Source organism: Prunus dulcis, chromosome 3, assembly GCF_902201215.1.
Source record: "Prunus dulcis chromosome 3, ALMONDv2, whole genome shotgun sequence".
NCBI lineage: Eukaryota > Viridiplantae > Streptophyta > Magnoliopsida > Rosales > Rosaceae > Prunus > Prunus dulcis.
In genome coordinates, this window is record NC_047652.1 from 17,966,996 (window position 1) to 17,986,178 (window position 19,183).

The 19,183-nt window shown below is 34.2% G+C and overlaps 2 protein-coding genes across 2 annotated transcripts; both read right to left on the reverse strand.

The window, feature by feature from the left end:
• Nucleotides 1–1,502: 1,502 nt before the first annotated feature.
• Nucleotides 1,503–6,057, reverse strand: LOC117623097 (acetyl-CoA acetyltransferase, cytosolic 1). Its single transcript, XM_034353951.1, has 14 exons — nucleotides 5,950–6,057; nucleotides 5,166–5,234; nucleotides 4,765–4,863; nucleotides 4,478–4,651; nucleotides 4,257–4,362; nucleotides 4,038–4,176; nucleotides 3,799–3,942; nucleotides 3,197–3,282; nucleotides 2,781–2,880; nucleotides 2,553–2,663; nucleotides 2,423–2,464; nucleotides 2,172–2,258; nucleotides 1,844–1,955; nucleotides 1,503–1,670 (listed from the first exon to the last, which is right to left on the reverse strand). The coding sequence occupies exons 2-13, from the start codon at nucleotides 5,212–5,214 to the stop codon at nucleotides 1,866–1,868; spliced, it is 1,227 nt and encodes a 408-aa protein (XP_034209842.1). The 5' UTR covers nucleotides 5,215–5,234; nucleotides 5,950–6,057; the 3' UTR covers nucleotides 1,503–1,670; nucleotides 1,844–1,865.
• A 3,771-nt stretch (nucleotides 6,058–9,828) lies between these two features.
• On the reverse strand, nucleotides 9,829–16,559 carry LOC117622203 (protein ACTIVITY OF BC1 COMPLEX KINASE 7, chloroplastic). The gene is made up of 19 exons (XM_034352792.1): nucleotides 16,268–16,559; nucleotides 14,949–15,527; nucleotides 14,615–14,758; nucleotides 14,358–14,483; nucleotides 14,058–14,145; nucleotides 13,749–13,842; nucleotides 13,303–13,396; nucleotides 13,125–13,179; nucleotides 12,872–12,963; nucleotides 12,513–12,683; nucleotides 12,307–12,363; nucleotides 12,119–12,202; nucleotides 11,800–11,884; nucleotides 11,410–11,471; nucleotides 11,222–11,296; nucleotides 10,977–11,081; nucleotides 10,679–10,820; nucleotides 10,454–10,570; nucleotides 9,829–10,292 (listed from the first exon to the last, which is right to left on the reverse strand). Exons 2-18 carry the CDS (start codon nucleotides 15,510–15,512, stop codon nucleotides 10,497–10,499), a joined length of 2,112 nt encoding a protein of 703 aa, XP_034208683.1. The 5' UTR covers nucleotides 15,513–15,527; nucleotides 16,268–16,559; the 3' UTR covers nucleotides 9,829–10,292; nucleotides 10,454–10,496.
• Between the last annotated feature and the right edge of the window lie 2,624 nt (nucleotides 16,560–19,183).

The window sequence follows — 19,183 nt, forward strand, 5'->3', positions numbered from 1 at the left end:
AACAAATGGCCACATGCGTTATGTATGGATTCATTAAGGTAATAAGGGTTAATCGTTTTATTAGTCTTTGAATTTAGACCCGATTTGCATTTGAGTACATCAATTTTCAAAATAGTTCACGTGATCTTTTACGCCGTCAATTTTGTTAACTTTTCTGTTAAGTGCAGGGGCAAAATGATATTTTTTGTATAAAAATTGATTAAAATATGAATAAAAAATTTTAAAAACTAAAAAATTAAAATTAAACTCTCTCTCCCCCTCTATCCCGATTTCTACTCTCCCAAAACTTGAATTTTTTTTTTTGTTGGTTTTTTATTTGATTTTCTTTTATTGTTATTTTAAAGATATGATTTTTTATTCATTTTTTCGATTTTAATATAAAAATACCATTTTGCCCTTGCATTTAACAGAAAAAATTAACAAAATTGATGGCAGGATTATTTATCCAAATGAAACTAAAGTTAAAGGATCACGGTAACCAATTTGGAAATTGAGATACTCAAATACAAATTGAGTCAAAATTCAAAGACTAATAAAATAATTAACCCAAGGTAATAAAAACACCGTTAGACCACCACAAATTCACCACTTTGTTTAATAATGTTGCTTAAATTATGACATATCAATCGGCTCGTCTATTCATAATAATACATAAACTAATAACACTACAGGGCAGCGTCACCATTAAACCCAAGTATTAATATAAGTACTCTCCTCCAAGTGAACGAATATCAAATTTTTCGTGAAGCAATTCCAAACGGGGTTAGTTCTTAAGAGCATCTATAATGGGTTCCTTAAATCACCTTATTAGATAAATTTTAGGGAGGATTTAGAAAAATACAACTCCAACTATGCTCCTTATCTACCTCCTAAAATAAGGAGACCTTTAGGAGCTCCTAAATATGAGGAGAGAAAAAGAACTCCTAATGGCTCCCTATAATTTAATGTAGCTTTATTTCATGAGTATTCCAAACCTTTAATTTATTATTTTTTATATTATTTTTTAATAGAGATTGACTAATTAAAAAAGAGTTATAGCATTTATGACTTTGTAAACTAGAGAGCACAATTGAAGTTTAAATTTTATAAAGAGCACCTAAAATAACTTTTATATGTTTTTAACTAAAATTTAACTAAAAAATAGGGAGGAAGATTATGTATGCTATTGTTAATAGCAGCTTGAAGCAGCACCCTAAAAAAGTGTGCTTCTTGTTTTGAGCTCACATTTTGGTTTTTTTGTGTGCAAAACAAAGTACGAGGCAAAGAGCGTTGTTGGATCAAACTGCTAATTAATTGTGCCTCCTATTAGACATCGTGTAATCTTCTTTTTGGAAGACACTAGATATTGTGGAATTAACTGAGATCACCCTTTAGTTTTGTGCTAATTGGTTTTATTGTTGGCAAACCCTTAGGTGGATTATCAGAATCACCCAAACCACTTATTAAATCTTGAAACTGCACACAGAGAGAGAGAGAGAGAGAGAGAGAGAGAGAGAGAGAGAGAGACTGAACAGTGTTGGAAATATATTTCTTCTAAAATCTATAAATACACTTGTAATTTATTTGGAAGCAAATCAAATACAAAGAAATGGAGAAAAAACTGCACAACAGGGACTTTCTGGTAGTGGCAGTTTCATCTCACAGGAGAAGGTTCAACCTCGGCGTCTGACCTGAAACACAAGTCATGTAACTCATAAGCTAATTGACTTTTTTTTTTTTTTGGGGTGAAAAGCTCTGGTTTAGGAAAAGTCCACAAAGCTAAAAACAGGTGAAACAGATCCCAGTAAATGCTATTAAGTCGTAATAATTGGCCATTTCTGACAGTGGAATGCACGAAACTTACCAGTTATCGAAATGAAACTCGCTTACAACAGCTCTAAAACAAGGGCAGATGCACCACCTCCACCATTGCAAATACCGGCAGCACCATATTTCCCACTCTTCTGCTTCAGTACCTACAACACGATTGCACTTTGAATAAGGGGCTTGGAAAATGATATCCTTCGATAGAAAATAATTGCAGGTAGGCTAGAATAAAAAAGGGAGATGTGGGGGTGAAAGAGAGATAGAGATGGAGAGAGAGCAAGGATTCCAAAAAGGTATATCATAGCTTATTCATTCTTAATGTAATATGTTTTCCCTAAAAAAAGTAGAAAGTGAATAGTATGTACCCCTAAAAGGGTGACCAGGATACGAGCTCCACTGCAACCTAGAGGATGTCCCAATGCTACAGCTCCACCATGCACATTAACTTTTTCCTGAAACCAGAACAGCACACATGAGCGATAAGAGCAAATCTGAACTGCTATGCTAGTATGTGTGTGCTAGTTTGCCCGCATGTGGATACTACAAATTTCTATGTGTTGTGCGTGTACACAGAGAGAGAGAGAGAGAGAGAGAGAGAGAGAGAGAGAGAACTTACTGGGTTAAGTCCAAGCAGTTTCTGATTTGCAAGAGCCACAACCTGTACACAAAAAAAAAGTACCAATTAATGATTGACAGCCTTGAGAAGCTAATATTTTAAAAGCTTGGTATTAATTATAATGGCTTACAGCAAAGGCTTCATTGATTTCGTAAAAGTCAATTTGAGAAGCTTCCAAGCCAGCATTTGAAATAGCTTTTGGAATCGCAAGAGCAGGAGCAGTTGTAAATAATTCTGGTGCCTGCACAATCGATTTCATGTAAGCATAGTGGTACAAATGATATTAAAAAAAGGATTTTCAACTTTCAAGATCTTCAGTGGCTCATCTTGTTCAGATATACAAAAACTACTATAGTACCTGAGCAGCATCAGCGTATCCACTGATCTTTGCTATCACTTGTAGCCCAAGCTTCAATACCTTTTCTCCACTCACCAAAACTAATGCTGCAGCACCATCACTGTTGACGAAAGGAATTCAAGATTTCATTAAAACTTGGGTTCATGTGTTTGTAAGACTTATGAAACCAAAAATGGAAGGCCACTGCATTTGGTTCCATCAATTAAAAATCAACCCAATGAGATCTTAACAAGTAAATTTTTTGCTGATTTCAAAAACTGTAAAAGGGATAACAAGAGAGGCAATAAAAACACATCAGACAATAAAATTTATTGCAGTGACCTCGTGGCTCGAAGCATGACTATGTAAACAATAAATAATTGGATGAAGGCAATTAAATAAAAATCATTGAACATAAATATGTATAAATTAATAACCTTATACTGGAAGCATTGCCAGCAGTAACAGAACCTCCACTCTCCTTAAAACTTGGTCGAAGCTTCCGTAATTTGGCAGCATCAAACTGGCATCACAAAAAAGCTGGGGTGAGCTCAAGAAATATGAATCACATATATCCTAGACTTCTAGTACATGAGATACTTTTTATTATCACTTAGCAATGACAAGTAACAGACTTGGACTCAAAATAAAAATGAAAGAAAATAGGATTATAACAGTTCATTATAGTTAAAAGTTTGTAGACTGCTCTTCCTACCCCCTCTTCCTCCCTATATACTAAGAAGAACGCTGGCTGAACAAACTGCAAGGGATGAAAATGAGATATCTCTACTTTCAAACATTGAAACTATCAACTCCTAAAGCTGTCTCCCTGTTAGGAGAGGACAACTAAGAAGAATGCTGGCTGAACAAACTGCAACGGATGAAAATGAGATATCTCTACTTTCAAGCATTGAAACTATCTACTTCAAAAACTGCATTCCTGTTAGGAGGGGACAACTATAGGAGATTTTATATTGTGCAAGAAAAAGATAGATCTGCCTGGGTGTCTGACTGACATAAGCATGATTTATTATTTTACCTTTCCTAGACCTTCATCTTTATCAACAATTGTTGATGGTCTTCCCCTTCCTCCAGAAACTTCAACTGGAACAATTTCCCATGAAAAGGCATCATGGCCTTGGGCAGCAATACCACGCTCGAAGCTCTGAACAGCAAAGTTATCCTGCAGCAGCCACAAACACATATAAATAAACTTATATATTATGGTAATGTGCTACAACATTTTATTGTATAAAAGGGCTTAAATATAAGTATTACCTGGTCCTCCCTTGTTACTGCATGCTGATCAGCACATAATTCAGCGCACACTCCCATGCCATAATCATTATAGACATCCCACAGACCATCTTTCAGCATTCCATCAACAAGAGTATCATGTCCAAGTCGAGATCCCTTCCTGCATTTTGTATCAAATCAGTGTCTGTTGAATTTTCATTTTAAAGTCCAAGAGAGCCATGAATCAGACAAAGTATTAACCTCGCTTCTGCAAGATACTTGGGCACATTAGACATGCTTTCCATGCCACCAGCCACAACAACATCATTAATGCCCAACTGGATGCTTTGTGCTGCGAGCATAGTAGCTGCAATCATCGAAATTAAATTTGTGTTATTCTAAAATCATTTTTCCTACCCAAAAAAAAAAAAATTTGTTGTTCAAAGAAAAAAAAAATAGTAGAGAAAATTATGGTGTTGCACCTTTCAACCCTGATGCACAGACTTTGTTAACAGTGGTACAGATCACTGAATTAGGTATTCCTGCACCTAACGCAGCTTGTCTAGCAGGAGCCTGCCCCAGATTTGCACTGAGAACATTTCCGAAGAAAACTTCTTCCACAAGTGATGGATCAACATTGGCCCTTTTAAGAGCAGCTGCAGGTTGACATAAAAGAATATGTAAAATCAGAAGAGGCAACCTATTAAACAATAGAAACTAAAAATCTGAAACATTACCCCATTAAGGAAGTAGGAGATCTTGTACTTACCCTCAATAGCTATCGACCCAAGCTTGGTGGCAGGTAAAGATGAAAGTGCACCAAGAAAGGCACCCATTGGTGTTCGTGCAACACCAACAATGTAAACATCTGCATTATAACCAATAAGATTAAATATAGAAAACATTTTGAAACTTAAAAAACCAGCGCTCCAAATAAATAAAAATTTCAAATATTAGTAATTATCAATGTGAGCAAAAGTAGACACAAGTAGTTAGTACATAAAAGCAGAAAACGTAAATTGTTCACAGAGACATAAGCAAAAACACCAGTGGGTTTCAAGAGTATATTTAACATGTTTGCTAAAGTATCTAATGCAGCACCTGGGCCACAAAAGCTGACAAAAAAAGTTATGAATTTAGAAATAAATATAAAACAGAGAAAATGAAGACCTCTAGGCTTTATCGAATCGGAACATGCTGCTGCTGTTACTGGAGCCATTGATACAAGTAAATGGAAAGCTGCAACAATCACATGGTATACTATTTAGTTAGTGAAACAAAAAAGAGCAGCACAATAGAATGCATGACAGAATACCATGTTGACTTAAAATAAAGCAAACTGATGGCTTGAAATAAACCATTAACAATTCAAAATTTAGAGGGGAAAATGAAACGAGAGAAAAAGCTCTCACTTTTTCAATTTTTTTTCCCGAGAACTAACCCAAATAGAATTCTCTAATACGGACAAGAAAATAATATCCAACAAGTAACAGATCATGCCTCATCTAACTATCAAAGAATAATTTCAAAACTATAAATCTAATCATTTCATATAGGATAACCCTTGACAGCATAACTATAATTTCTCCATGGGGTCGCTTCCATGGCGGCCAAGGGAAAATCAGAGAAAATGAACAACTCTTTTCTCTTCAATTTCATAAACAATGTCAAGTTCATTTCACTCAAAAAACCAAACAGAAGGAGTAAAAAAAATTAGAGGTAGATCTATCATGAGAAAACAAGCAAGCATGCACCAAATATCATAATAAATCTGTGGCTTTTTGAAATTATCGGCAACTGACAGATCTTAATCAATCCAACGATGCAGAAGCCAAATATGAGCAAATGCTAAAAGAACCAACATTCTGAACAATGATCACATGGATAAATCAAGTGGGCTTCAAGCTTCAAGCTTCAAGATCAAGAGAAACCCAAAGTCACAGAGCAAATTTACCTTCTGGTTTGGGGGTTGGTGGAAGAGCAGAACACTAACTTGAAGTCTCAATTCGGTTCTGGTCAGCTAGAAATGCTAGCACGACTGGTATTTATATAGGGAGAGCTCAAGCACGACGAGCACAAACAGTAGGCTACAAGTTTACTTAAATGCCCCTGAAGATCCACTTTATCACTTTCTTTCATTTTCATTTTTTATTTATTTATTTTATTTTATTGAAACAATTTTCCTTCTTCTTTCTATTACATTTAATTAATAAGTAACGTTCTCTTTTTAGATATCGAGCAAAAATGAGAGCATCTCTAAGAGTAGTAGCAAATAAAACTCAATCGGACGAAACAACATTTCGCTTGCTTAATTACATATGTAACTTCTGTAAAAAAAAGCTACATCTGAATTTGAGAATTTTTTATTATTTACAAAGATGAAAAAAATAGTACAACCAAAAGTTGACTTTAAAATTAAATTCTCATGAAATTTGTTGCGTTTTGGTGGGAATCAATAATGATTGTGGCGCATTGGAGGCGGGCACCAACCAAAATTGTGACTCCAAATTAAAGTAAATTTAGGTTTTAGTTACAAAAAAATTTCACTTTTGAAAAAAGCCAAAAAAATTTCAAAAAAGACAGAAAAATCTTCAACTTTTAAACAAACGACATGCAAACGTAAAGGATTTCTTAGGAAATCCAAAAATGAATAAGGGCAATTTTATCCATTTTGATTTCTTTTAAAAAATTTCGCTCCCTTTTAGCCTTTTTCAAAGTCTCCCTGTATTAATGGGATTTGGTCCATTTCAAGTGTGCCCAGGCGTCAAGTTTGACAGAGAACATAGATGAGACTGTGCATTAAATAATTGAAAAGCTAAAAAAAAGGAGGGAGGGGGTGGGGGCAGCTAGGGGCTTGGCTTGGTAAGATATGATGCAAAAAAATAGACCCATTTTGTTTGTTGGTGGTGGTGGGAAGTGCAAATGGTCAACTAAGGACAGCTCCAAATTGCAAATTTTGTAGCAGCAAATGGCCAACAACTTCAAACCAGAGGGTTTCATATTATTTTATTGGTAAGAAGAAGATGGCTCAATACTCAGAGATCCCCATGTTGAAGCTGGCCTAGCTAGAATATTATTCCTTGGGTCGGTTTTAGTTGCAGCCTAGATGGTAAAAACAATCCAAAATTTATATATAATTGTCTGAGGAAAGAAAGAAAAAGAATATTTGTAATGGGTACAAATCACAGCATCCCTTTCAATTTTAAGGAAAATTGGTACAACTTGTAGAATATTTCAGGTTAATGATAAGAATAGTATGTGCATGATCAAAAGAAAAACCATAAAAATAAATAAATAAATAAATAAAATGAAATAAAAATAAAAGAGCATCAATTTGGGTTGCAAAATTGATGATTTCTGAGAAAATTGACAATGGCTCACAGGGTCAGTACATGCCAAAATTGACCATATTATAAAGCTAATTATGTGAAGTATTTCATATTCTTCAATTTTGTTCTCTTGGGCCTTGATATATTTTATATATAAAGCAAAAGACAGAAAATTATAAAACATTCAAACTACCAGAAAATATTCTTAGTTAATGCAAATATTAAGAATTGAAATTATTAATTAAATGAAGATAATATGGTAAATTCACACTTTTTCATATTAAAAAAATTAAAATTAAAAGAAAAATCAGATAATGGATCCTATTTTTATGGAACACAACTACCCATAATCTTTGTTAATTCTAAAATAAATTTAATTTTTTTTTAAAAAAAGCCTCTCGTAAGCGCGGAAGCGCGTGTGAAGAGACTAGTATATTATGATGTTAAAAAAAAACTAATACATAAACTACCACTTAATTTTATCTTATTTCATGTGTTATTCGAATTTCGTTTTATCCAATAACTGTCATTCATAATACTTGGACTAGAATCCCCTCCAACAAAATATAGAGATCAAACCAAATGATCATTTGCAGGTTATTCAAATTTTGAAGGATTCTCTTCTCAAAGGCTAAATTTGGAATGATTTGTGTTTTTTTTTTTTACAAAGCGATATTCTAACTACTTTAATTTAGTGTATAAGGAGGAAAATCGAACTCGTGTGCAACGAGATGGGTACACTGTATTGACCAACTGACCTAACCTAGCTTTGCAAATTTTTAATGGGAGATTCACTATTATACCCAATATAGATGCCTAAATTATAAAAATACCCCATATAAAATGGACTTTAGAAACACACCCAAAGCCCATTTACAACATAACAAAGAGGCTTTTAACTTCTTATAAATTACAAAACTGCCATCAATTTCTTAAAACATGCCCAACCCCAAAATCTCATAAAAATACCCAAAACACTCAATAGGGCATCAAAGTAATTTAATAATCAATATTAAATTCAATAAGGCTAGCTGTCATTTTTTGGGGTTTTTTTGGGTTTGTTAATAGAATTTCAATAATATAGGGTTTATTTATAATATTAGTGCTAAGAATAGGTATATTACTAAATATCTCATTTTTTTAAAAAATATGCTTGATGTTGATATTTTGGGTTTATGATTACTTAAATAACCTCATTTCTGAACCCTAAGAAGGAAAAGGAAAATATGAAAGTTGAAATTATTGAAGTCAAGAGCAAACTCTGATTGACTTGGTCACTTATTCACTTCATCACTATGTATAAACAAAAATATATGGAGCTGCGAAACTTTTACCAACTCCAGTCTCTTGATGCAGTGATCATTTGAGCTAAGTTGGTAGGCAATCATTGTCAACTCAGATGGACATAATTTCAAGTTAAATTTGGTAGTGAGTGAGTTCAACGATGTCCAGCCGAATTAAGTAATTGAAAATTATATAAACAAAAGCAAGCTATGAATAAAGAAAAAGATTGAATTTTAGTTCTGAATGTGAATGAACAATATGACTTTTGTAGACTTTGGATGGTGAAGTCAACCAGGGATGAGTATCCATTACCATTACCATGACGATCTTTTTATGCAACACATGCAAGCATATATTCAACAAACCTTGATAAAAACCACATTCTTTATATTTTTTAAACATAAATAAGATATGAATATCCAACTCAAAATAAATTAATAATAAGTAGAGTGATTTAATTTTTTTTAAAGTTCATACGCTACACTTTCATCATTCGATGTGAGATACTCTCAACACGTCCCCTAATGTGACATGTCTTTTGCACGTAACCCGTAAAGAATTCTCATGGGGTGATGCAGAAGCATGTGAAGCCATTGGACTTGCCACATGAATAACCTACCATGATATCGCATGTCAATTATGATTTTATTTAATTTTTTTATGCTTTAACAAATTGCATCATGCAAAAAAACATGGAGAAAAACGAATATCATATATTGTTTTCTATTTGGTAAGGAAGTGCCTGTTCTACCTTTCTATGAGTTGAATATAAATTGGGATATACACGAAAATGCCATCATTTTCAATCTAACTTCGTGGATTATGAAATTTTGAGTCCAAGTTCACCAACCATCGATTGTCACATAGTTTATGGAAGCCTTTGTTGACTTCAATAATTCAAGATTGTCGTTTGTTCCTTTCTGCGCCTTCACATTTAAGTCGATGAAAACATGGCTAGCTACTAACCCCCAAAAATAAAATAAATACCACTTGGTCCACACTCATACTTATATATGTTATTAGATCTCCAACTTAACGGTGCAATATCTCCTCAAATATCATGGAGCATGTGAAATAGTCCACAATTTAGAATTTGTGATAAAAGAATAGTAACTCTATCTTTCTTGCAAGCGATAAATTTTTTGGTGTGATCATCACATTATGACGTGGTCTATATCAATTTACACATTATATAATAGTGTAAATTATTAACTTGTTGCTCAATCATATCATAACATGTGATAATATTACCGTCACAAACATATAATGTTTTGTTATCAAAATGTCAACTTTGAATCCATCGTCAACATCATCAGCACACAATCTATGATGCCAGACTGGTTTTCGTTAATATGAACCATTCTAATCAATTCGATTATTACATAGATGACGTTGATGGGTATTTGGTAGAGTACCTTAATGCATGAAGCTCAGATGTGTGGTGCTTTTATTATGTTTATAGAATTCAAGTATCCAGCTGACTTATGCAGGATGCTAGCAACCTCCTGCCTCACTTTTAAAGTTCCCAAAAATGGTGGCCTTTGCTGTACAAAGTAGCTGTGGTATCAATGCACCACACTAACATTCTCAAGTCACCAATTACATTACCTTTTCCCTCAAGCGGTTAAGGGTGAATATCTATGGCTGAGATCCTGTGTTCGAATACTCCCATCCCAAATATTGTCTGTATCGAAAAGCAAAGCATATATACAGGGCTCAATCTTATGAGAGAAGTTTTATTCATGTTGTGTGTACAAGTCTTGTGTATGCGTGTGAAAAATCAGACTAGATAAGATTTAATGAAGAATTATGCGACTGAATGTGGAAATTGGGTATAAGCTATACTGCGAAGGCTAAATGGGTTCTGGGCTGGCTTTGGGTTTAGAAATTAGATCATCTTCTCAAATTTCTCAAGTTTCTTCACCCTTTGCATAGATCTAGCCAGCAGTGTGAGAAAGACTCCTACACAATGCAAAAGCTTTGATGAATGCAATCTTCAAAATTTAAAGATGAAGAAAATGAAGCAGAAGGTATATCTTTATATCAAGGTTTCTTGAGTAACAGGATCACCTGCACCGATGAACGATCCGTTTGCAATAGCTTGACTTCCTTGACTGCTCAAAGTGACCCCAAGGTTAAGCAGGGTACATCCTAAGACTGTATACATTGTCGCCATTTGTAGTATTGTCGCTTTTCGAGCAGCTCTTTCTGACTGTCAAATGTAGTTTTCTCATTTTAAATTAAACTTGTATTTTTAGATGTAAACGAATGGGAAGATTTAGAGTGCTAAGAAGAGTACTTAAAAGTTCAAACTGAAAAATGAAACATAAAAAATATTTTTTTCTAAAAAGTAGTCAAAAATGAATACCTCAAGCACCCGGACTCGGAGTTTCAGATCCCCTGACTCAAGTTCTTTCACAAACTCCTCTATTCGCTGAACTCTGTATGGCATGGACATGGTGTAGCTTCTGGCCTAAAAGTACATACACAAACACACTTAGTGCCAATACTGAAATATTTTTCTTGAACTAGAAATCAAACTACAAAATTTTATTTACTTAGTGGAAACTAGAACATGGAACTAAGCAAGGGAAGAAAGTTAAGTTGCCGTACATCATCGGCTTGTTTCCTTATTTCGTTCACAAGCTGTGTCCCAGTACGCTGCTTCTGTCTTAAATCTAAAAGTTCCTGCAAAACTTGTATATATCAGCAATATTCTACCAAACCATTGACAAGGCAAACGCAAGATTGCTATGCACAAAGTGGTAAAATATTATAATTGTTTGGAACATGTATGGAACCTGGGCATAAGGTGCAGCAATCTTCACAAAGGAGAAATCTGGATCAAGAGTATAGCCTATACCTGAAACAAAGATTGCTAGTGAGAATAAAGCAGAAAAACCAAGATAACTCTGCTTATCAGATCAAATCTTTGGGCTGCAAAGAAAATTCATTTTAACTAGGAGAATATAGAATCAAGATTTGAAAGTTCTAATATTGTTCCAGCGAATAGGGAGAGCTCTACTTCTAGAATTAGGATTTTTGTAACTGACAAACAAATATAACATTTAGAAACTTCCTCTGAGTTTACAACACAATGTTGAAGGTACATAGGATGATGTACCTAAAACCTAAACTGGCTGTGAAGAGAGAGAGAGAGAGAGAGAGAGAGAGAGAGAGAGAGAGAGAACCTTCCAGGGTTGAGAACGCCCTTAGGACAAAAGTAAATGTGGATGGAAACCGAAATGGCTGATCTTGTGCTATTGCAAATAAATCCTGCCATTAAGAAAAGCCCCATCCCCAACTTTAGATCATAAAAGGGTTATTCAGAATGAAAAGGTAATATGTGGCAACATCTTCATCAACGCAGGGACACAAGTAACCAAGACATCATTTTGGTAACTGATTTGCAGTCAATCTCATTATGTCTGTAGAACCTGTGTTAACTGTTTTCCCCTTTCTAGCTTAGAGGTGTCATTTATATTTAGGTGAGTAACAATATATGCATACCTCCCCAATTGCAGAAAGAGTCTTCGCCTGATCTGGTGTCTGGCTCAACAAGTTGTCCAAAAAGTATTGGACGGATCTCCTTACCTAGAAATAGGGGGAAACAGAGTGAGAGAGATAGCACCAATGTTTCCGAAAATCATTATATTGAGTAATTGTTCCCTTTAGAATGTGATTGGCATGATGCATACCGACGACAAATCTCCAGTGGGCTGAAGTGCTCCAAGATCTATGAGGCATTGAATAACCTGCAATTAGCTGGCTTTTGTTAGATTAAACCTTTACAACAAGGGGAGACATAATGATATATCTTAAGTGTTCCAAATGAGCTTAAGTGCACGATTCTGAGTCATGCTAATGCTTAGATGAACAATGCGGAAGAAAGGATTAACTGAACCTTTTTTGCATCTTTCTCGTATACAGAATAGAAAAGTTCAAGCAGTCTCTCCCGGGTGAAAGATTTAATATCTCCCATCATGCCAAAGTCATAATAAATTAGAGTTTCATCTACATCAATGGCAAGATTTCCTGGATGAGGATCAGCATGGAAGAAACCGGTTCTGAGTATCTGCATCCATAGCAAAGTCCAGCTAATCATGTGCTTATATAAGATAGTTAATTGTTATTTATAGTAATCAAAACAAAACAGACTCAGTAGAGGAATAGATGCATTCGTTTAGTACGAAATAGTCATCATATTCAATATCAAGATGAGTAGTCATATGGGTTGGTTTAGAGAAGAACAAATTTCCTGACCTGGATCAAGTATGCTTCAATAGCGCGTGAGGAAATTCGAGCACGATTAAAACCCTGTGAATCTAGCATATCAAGCCGATTGATCTTAATGCCTGACAACAGCAAAAAGACATCTTATCAACAATAACCAACAAAAAAAAAAAATTAATGCTAGACCACATTAACACTACACTACTGCACCATTTTTATGCAAAACACATAATCTGGAAAAAAGGCAAAAAAGAAAGAAAGAAGCATTAGCATAGAGTGAAACCTGGTACATACTCCAAGGTCAACACCTTCATGGCAGTATAATCCCAAAAGACCATCTACAAAAGGGAAGAAATGTTCTCAAGATATAACTCAGTAAAGACAGTACAAAGAGTGCAGTTATATCTCTGACAAGATCAAAAGTTAAGGCATATCTTGTAGTTCTGTAGCAAGAAACATACAGGTACTCGAACCCACTTTGTATTGCGAAAGTCTCTGCGAAACCTGTCAGCATTCTTCCCTTCATTTATATAATCAATTTCTTGATACAATATCCTGAAATCCATGAAGGGAAAATATAATTCAAAGCGTCAGAACTCACATTATATGTAGAGATAAAATGAAGCATGTTTCAGCAAAGCTCCAATTCTCAGGCACAACTGTTAGCAATATTTAATGCCAAACAAACCAGTAAAATACGGTCCAAAACTACTACAATTTTAATATAAAATTTTCAATACCAAAATAAATCTTGTGCATTAACAGACATGAGGTCTGCTGCAGGATGACACAAGTCAATGGGGAAATAAATAAACTAGCTTTTTTATTGTTCACGTGCTTATACTAACAGTTCCATGAAATATGAATAAATAGTTAACATAGCAACTAAGAGATGCTTATTACATACGTGGCACATTCTTCATATATACCAATCCAGTCTCTTGTTGGACCACCAAGGGTTTCACTTTTCTGGAAATACTCTGCAATTAGCTTCAGATTTCCTGGAAGTAAGGAGCAATAGGTTAGAGAGATAACTAAAACTACTAAATTCAAATTAGTGATATCAAAGATCAACACAGAAATATGCGAAGCATGTCAGCTAGCTAGATCTACAATATCACAGAACTGCATATATACATAGATAAATGCACACAAAAAAGAATAAAAGAAGACAGAATAGAATGATGGGAAAAGAAACACCTCATCTAATACTTACGTAAATCAATGTCAAAAAGCTTCTTGAGACCGGGTCTTTGAACTTTCACGACTACTTTCTCTCCATTATGCAGGATAGCCCGATGAACCTAAAGACATAACTCATCAATATCCAAACAAGCAAAAGAGAATAATCTCAAATAAAAAATTTCATATGAGTATTATGTAGAGAAGGACAACCCAGATATTTTCTTTTGAGTTTAATATATTTCAACTTAAACTCTGTATTGTTTGATGTATTCAAAAGTTTAAACACTACAAACAGATATCACTTAATGAAAAAGAGTCATGAACTAAACACCTGACCAAGACTAGCAGCAGCAATTGGTCGGTCCTCAAACTCCTTAAACAATACATTAATGGGAGCTCCCAGTTCAGTCTCAATAAAGCCTATTGCTTTTGCTGGTGAGAAGGCTGGCACTCTATCCTGTATTATATTACATGAGAATCACATGAATTACATAATGAAAAATCAGCGAAATTATAACGAATATAAATGCACAAATTTAAGAAGACAATGCCTTCTCAGAAATACTGTAACAGGAATACGTAAAGTACCTGTAACTTGGCAAGCTCGTCCACAAACTCACGGGGAAAAAGATCTGATCTTGTTGAAGATAATTGTCCAAGTTTGATAAATGTTGGCCCAAGCTGCAGTACACTCTCCCGGAGCCATGAGGCAGTCTTTCGCCTTCTGTTTTTCTGAATGAGAGATTTTTAAAAAAAAGCTTAAAGCCAAGAAACAAGTAGTCCACAGAACCAAAAAACTGAAGGGAGACATGGCCCAGAATGACTTAAGTAGCAGGCAAAATAGATTTCTGTACTCTAATCATGACTAGGATTCAACATAGCAGGGACAAAAAGTAGCTGCGGAGAAGTCTCAACCACCCACCTGCTTATCTTCGGTGAAGCCTCCTATATATGCCCATTTTGCATTATCCAACAGAACACGCACTCGTAATGAGAGAACAAATGACCATACATCTGCAGACCTTTGCCAAGAACTGTAGTTTTCATTGGCCCAACTGAATCCATCATCTGAGGGCAAAACCTTTAGCTCCTCCATTGGGGGAAGTTCTTTAGTTGGTCTAGATTTTTGTGTCTTAACCAGGGCTGGAGTAGGATTTCTCCTAACTAGACTTGCTCCATTAACAGCCTGCTTTGTGCCATTCACTATCTCAATCTTATTAGTGGATGGGGTTGTTCTTTTGACTACCTCACTAGCTGGTACCATTCTCACAGCCCGTCCATTGACACCCGATCTTGAGGATGATTCGGCCTTTCGCATTTGCACTTGAAACCTTAAAAATTTATCAGCACGAGTTGGTCTCCCGGACTTAAAGGATTCATGAACTGAAATTGAGCTTGAGAAACTAAGACTGTCTGTTGCTTTTCCTTGATTTATCAACTCCACATTATGCCAATAGCATCTGTTTGTAGTCAGTACTGCAGCCATTTATGATGCAGATACCTGCATAATACAATGATCAGAGAAACATTAACCCAAGAGTGATTTTGAAAAGTGAAAGATCCCCAATTTGGTCTTTGAAGCAAAGCAACATACTATCCTCAAGCACACAAGATTACGGAACCAGAAAAACGTGAAAACTTGTCAATAGAAAATTAAAAATTTGAAGATCCTAAAACAATGATAGTGCTGATAATGCAAAACCCTGTGACTAAAGCAAGATATGAGACTGGAAAGGCCAAGGCAATGGAAGAATCTGATCATCATAGATTCAGAGTTTTACTGTCAGTATGCATACAATAAAACTGAATAAAACTTCATCAAATAGATAGCTGAACTCAATCAACACTGAAACAGCATTGAAATTGGACATAAATTATAAACAGATTCTAATACCATTACAGAAAAAAACACAAGCAAAGGCGAGTCTCATATAAAAAGGCTTAACTTGATTGCTGCAGACCCAAATAAATTTACTAGTCAGCAACTGCAATCAGCAATGTTCCAATCATCTATTTGCTCTTGAAGAATCAAGAGGTGAGAAGAATAAAAAGAAAATTTCAAAAATTCATGTTTTCCATTTCTTTTGTTCTTCAAAATTGATATTGACAAGAAAGATATTGCAGTCAACTGAATCCTAAACTAAACCAAACAACAGAAAGCACAAGACTTGTTCCTTAATTTCCTACTAATTTCCGAAGAAACTAAAGAGAACCCAGATGAAAGCATTAAAAAAAACTTACTGGGTAAGAAGGAATCAGAACCAAAACTCCAACCCTTCACCACTGTTGGAAGCTTGGGGAGGAATATAATATTTAATGGCGTGGTGGCAAAAATACCAGAAAACAAAAACTTTTTAAATATAAAAGTACAATGAAGCAGAGAGCTTGGAGTTCGGAACTTGGAGCTTGGGGCTATAACAAGAAAAGAGCAACAAAGAACGTGCACACTGGGGTGACCTGGCGTGCCCAAGTTTCCAATTGTAAGCGTTTAAGGCACCGTTTGTTTGGGACGTTTGAGGTTAACGACAAACACTGTAAAATGGGATCTTCAACTGGCGCCATTCAGTTTCTTGGTACGTATTGGACTCCCAAACACTTGGCCACTCTCATGTGGCGTGGCAGCTTCTCCCTCTGGTAATTCTGATTGGCCCAACTCTCACTCTACACACAAAATTAATTATTAAAATAGAAATATCATACATAAATTTATATAAAGAGTAATGTCAATGTTAACTTAGGACTAAAATTTTGGTTTTGTATTTTTTTTTTTTCGTAATTTAATTGAGGGATATTTCAAATCAGCTTATTTGAAAGTGATGTGCGTGTCAAAGTGTTTAATAAAAATAGAAGAACGAGATTCTTTGAGAAATTCATTGTCAACGACAACAATTTGGGAAAGCAGGAGTGGAAATGATTTTTTGTTTCCATTTTCTTGAGAATCAGGTTGGAATTGGTTAGGACATTAATGGTTTGCTGGGCAGTGGAATACAGTAATTTAAAGGTGAACAACCAATTTGCTGGTTTGGAATATGCACAAATCAGAAAATAGCATGTGAGTTGTGAGCAGAGATATTTTAGCATATTTTCATCTATATATCGTCAATTTATCGATAATTTTCTTGATAATTTTCTTGATATTTAAGTTCAATTGGCAGCTGCAAATGCTCAATATATCGCAATATTATCGATAATATTGCTCAATATATCGCAATATTATCGATAATATTGCGATAATATCACGATATGAACTTTCAAAAATTAAACGCTAAAAACTCACTCACACTGGCACACAGTGGGGTTCAAACCAAGGTCTTAAATATCAATAGTTTCGGAAATATCGGTAGTTCAAAAACACGAAAATATCGATGAAAATATCGGGAAAATATCGATATCGATAAAAATTAGATAAAAACCACAGAAATTGTGATAAAATACATGGAAATTTTTAATGAAACTTCAGAAGAAGTTTATTTAGTCAATCATCTATTATTTTGACATAAAAAATTGGAAGGAAATGCATGGCATAGTGGGTTTGAGTTATTTAAGTTGATTATATTGCGAGCTGACAAACTCTATGACTTAGAAAATTTGGAGTAATTAATGAAAGAGAATTAAACATCCCTTAGTAATTTATTTATCATTTTTTAGAAAAATATTTTACACTTTATAAATTGCATGATAAGATACATGAGTCGCCTTATTTCACGTTATTCACTGGACATGGTACACATTGTTATATTTATTATTTTATCAAAAATTGAAAAATAATTAAAGATGTAAACCAACTTGATTTGTGGTGAAAATTAGGCACTCTACCATGCTTAAAAAATAATAGTAAAGATTGAAAATTAACTAAGAACATAAATAAATTTATCTAAGGAAGAATTAAATAGGAAATAAAGCAAATGATTATAGAGATTTAAGTGATTAAGCAACAATTTATTTCACGTTATTTATAGGACATGGTACGCGTTCTTATATTTATTGTTTATCAAAAATTGAAAAATAATCGAAGATGTAAACCAATTTGATTTTTCATGAAAATTAGGCACTTACCATGCTTAAAAAATAATAGTGAAGATTGAAAATTAACTAAGAACATAAATAAATTTATCCAAGGAATAATTAAATAGTAAATAATGAAAATGATTATAGAGATTTAATAATTAAGCAACAATTTGAAGGAGAATTTAGTAATGTAAGTACTTATAATGAATAATAAAATAATCAATAACATTAAATGGATTAAATAGAAAAGAAATAAATTATATTAAGTAATTAAGTAACTAATCAACAATATAAAACAATAAGTAATTATGTTAATTTCTATTTTGAAAAACAGCTCGCAAGTATTATATATTCTAGATTCCATAGTTTATAATCACAAAGTTATGACCAGCGTGGTGGTTAAGTGGCTTCTGATTTAGAATTGGAGAGGGGTTCGAACCAGAGAACTAAATATCGATAATTTCACCGATATTTCGGAGAAATTATCGTTTTTTTAGGGTAGCGATATTTTAGCACATTTCCATCTATATATCGTCAATTTATCGATAATTTCCTCGATATTTAAGTTCAATTGGCAGCTGCAAATGGTCAATATATAGCGATATTATCGATAATATTGCGATATAAACTTTTAAAAATTAAGGAGAAGAGGTGGAAAGAGGAAGAGAAGAGTGAGTCTTTTTTTTCCATGTAAACATTTCCAAGAAATTCAGGAGAGAGAAGCATCAAACATGTGAAAAATTAAACAATTATTATCAGAATTTGCTGTATGAGAGAGCCTAGTCCAAGTGACTGGGCCCAAGACCTGCTTGTTGGGCCCTAGCTCACCTAAAAGCATGGAAGTTACCAAGTTTTCCAAATCTGTCTCGCTCTTCTAGACTGGGATGTCAAACAAAAGTTTAAAGCAAGGCACAAGAATTGACTATGAAATTTGAGAAAGTTTTTTGGTCACTCATATCATTTTCCCAATCATTTACAGTTCAGTATTTTACCATGTTTCCTTGTCGCATGATGCCACCATCTAATTATTATGAATTTTTTTTTGTTTTTTTTTGTTTTTGTTTGGGTGAAATTACTATGAACTTTCAGCACCACATCATAAGATGAAGAACAATGTTTGTGCCAAATGTCATGATTATTTATCTGAAT